At 38.3% G+C, this 2,207-nt stretch overlaps 1 protein-coding gene across 1 annotated transcript; it reads left to right on the forward strand.

Annotated features, from left to right (window-relative positions):
* Window positions 1-395: 395 nt before the first annotated feature.
* Window positions 396-2,207, forward strand: NEHOM01_2515 (uncharacterized protein; the record flags this gene model as incomplete). Its single annotated transcript, XM_051491391.1, has 1 exon — window positions 396-2,207. A coding segment is annotated over one exon (1,812 nt), but the record flags the coding sequence as incomplete, so codon positions are not given.

Genomic DNA, 2,207 nt, shown 5'->3' on the forward strand with positions numbered 1-2,207 from the left:
AGGGTTCATTGGCCAATGCCTACTCTATTAAAGACCTTCCTTGAGACGAGTATCGATGTGATTTGTTAAATAAATATGGTTGTGTGTGAGGATGACGTCATATTGAATTGTAGGGTAGATATGTAAAGCCAAATTAGTCAAAGCAGATTGACTCTATTAAAGTTGCAAGGCGTAGTTAGCTGGCAAATCATCAGGTTGATCTTATGGGAGCTAAGTAGTGGTCGTATTGGTTTGGTATTAGGCTGGTATTGGTTTGGTATTGAATAGACATACTTAGAAAGTAAGTCTTTTTGATATTCTACTAATTTAGAGAATTTGCTTGGCTACAACTAGAATATTTTTGATATTGATATAGTATAGTCTATAAATAAAAACATGAGATAGCAACTTGTAAAATGAACAGAAGGTTAAATGAATACTCTTTGAATGTTTATCAAGTAGTTTGCTTGGTTATTGGTTTGGGTTGTGTCTGGTGTAGTTCTGATGAGGATTCATATACGAATGCGTCGGATAATGGTGTTAACACAACTAGGTTAGATAATGGTTCAGATAATAACATGTTAAATAACGATGCTCCAGGCTGGGATATGGACGTTATGTTTAGACAAGGAATAAAGGATCGTGCAAACATAATCGAAAAAGTACGCACGATGCAAGACATAAGTAAGAGTCGATCAAAGCAAATAGATGAATTAAAGAAGTGCCAACAGGACCTCATGGAAAAAGAACAAGAGGCTTCTAAGAACATGAACTCAACCCAAAGCAATCGCAGCTTCTCTGACAAATCAAAGGATAGACTCAGACAGGTGAAGATTAAGTTGATATCTGCACTAGTTAAAGAAGAAATAATACGGCAAAGTGCTGATGTAATTGCCCAACAAATGGAACAATGGTTAGAGGAAAGCAAGAATACCCAGATGCAACCGGGACCGCGAATAGAGAGCATATGTAATCTAATAGATACAGCAGAAGAACTAAGCCAAATTGAGAGTAACTTAATGGGCCCACAAAATCAATCCCCCAATTCATGCAGAAGCATACTTGTCAATGGTCTAATCGCAATAGGTGTCCGATACAATTCCCATGGATTAAAAAGCCGAATCAAAGTGATCATAATAGAAGAACTAAAGAAAATACTACCTAAGATTGATACGTTAGACCGGGACGATAGAACTCAAGTTATAGATCCAGTGATAGATCAATTATTGAAACATAATGAACTCGAAAGTCTCGGCAACATATCTAGGATAATTAAAGAAACGCTAGCTCAACTTGATAATAGGTTTAAAGAAATGGAAGTCAAAAGTGAAAGTGAACAGGAGCCCACAGATCCAGAGCCCTCTAATTCAAGAACTCAATCAAGCAATCCCCAAACTAACAAATCTGGCATGGACGGTAAACCTCATTCAAGTAGGAAGTCTGCTGACCAAGATTCTACGTCAACTTTTGATAGACATGGACTTAAACAGCTCGAGTTGGATCAAAAGGATTGTACACTTAAGTTAGACTCAGAGCAAGAAAAGCTTCTTCGGAAGTTTATAAGTGGCAGAAGCAACTATGTATTCAGCCCCGCCCCTGTTTGGAGAATGTTTGATATCAACGAAGCTAAACAACACAAAAAGTATGGACTATCTGGTATTATGCCGCAATATGATCATGAGGTTTATCTGAAACTTGATTGGGAAGAAAGTGAACTGATGAAGTTACTAGATGTCTTAAAGAAGTTCAGTACAATCATACTCAATCGGGAAGAGGTTGAGATATCGTATCCTCGCGGCCCTGCTGGTTTGTTAGTCCTAGCCCAACTCTTAACACTGTTCGAAAACCCAGAGTTGAATGCTATGAAGAAACCTCTTGAGATTACTATCTCTTTGCCGAACATAACTTGCCCTTCTTTGGAGTCATCATTCAACAATGTTGATTTGCAGTGCCAGTTCCGAAACCAAATTGAGAAGATCGAAGAGTCGCGATACATTATCCGCCTGGAGGATATTAATGGGCTCACATCAGATATACAGAAATTCATTTGGCCACTAGCAACCCATTTATCAATATCCTATATGGGTATAGTCCACCCTCAAATGAATAAGATAGACTTTCTTAATGATGTCAACTGGAGAGACCAATTCACCCTCATATTAGACCTAGACGACCAAAAGGACCTTACTATTAGTTTAGGAGCCAGGACCGCGAAAGGCAAAGATCTC

This window comes from Nematocida homosporus, assembly GCF_024244095.1.
Source record: "Nematocida homosporus strain JUm1504 chromosome Unknown 4382, whole genome shotgun sequence".
Taxonomy (NCBI): Eukaryota; Fungi; Microsporidia; genus Nematocida; species Nematocida homosporus.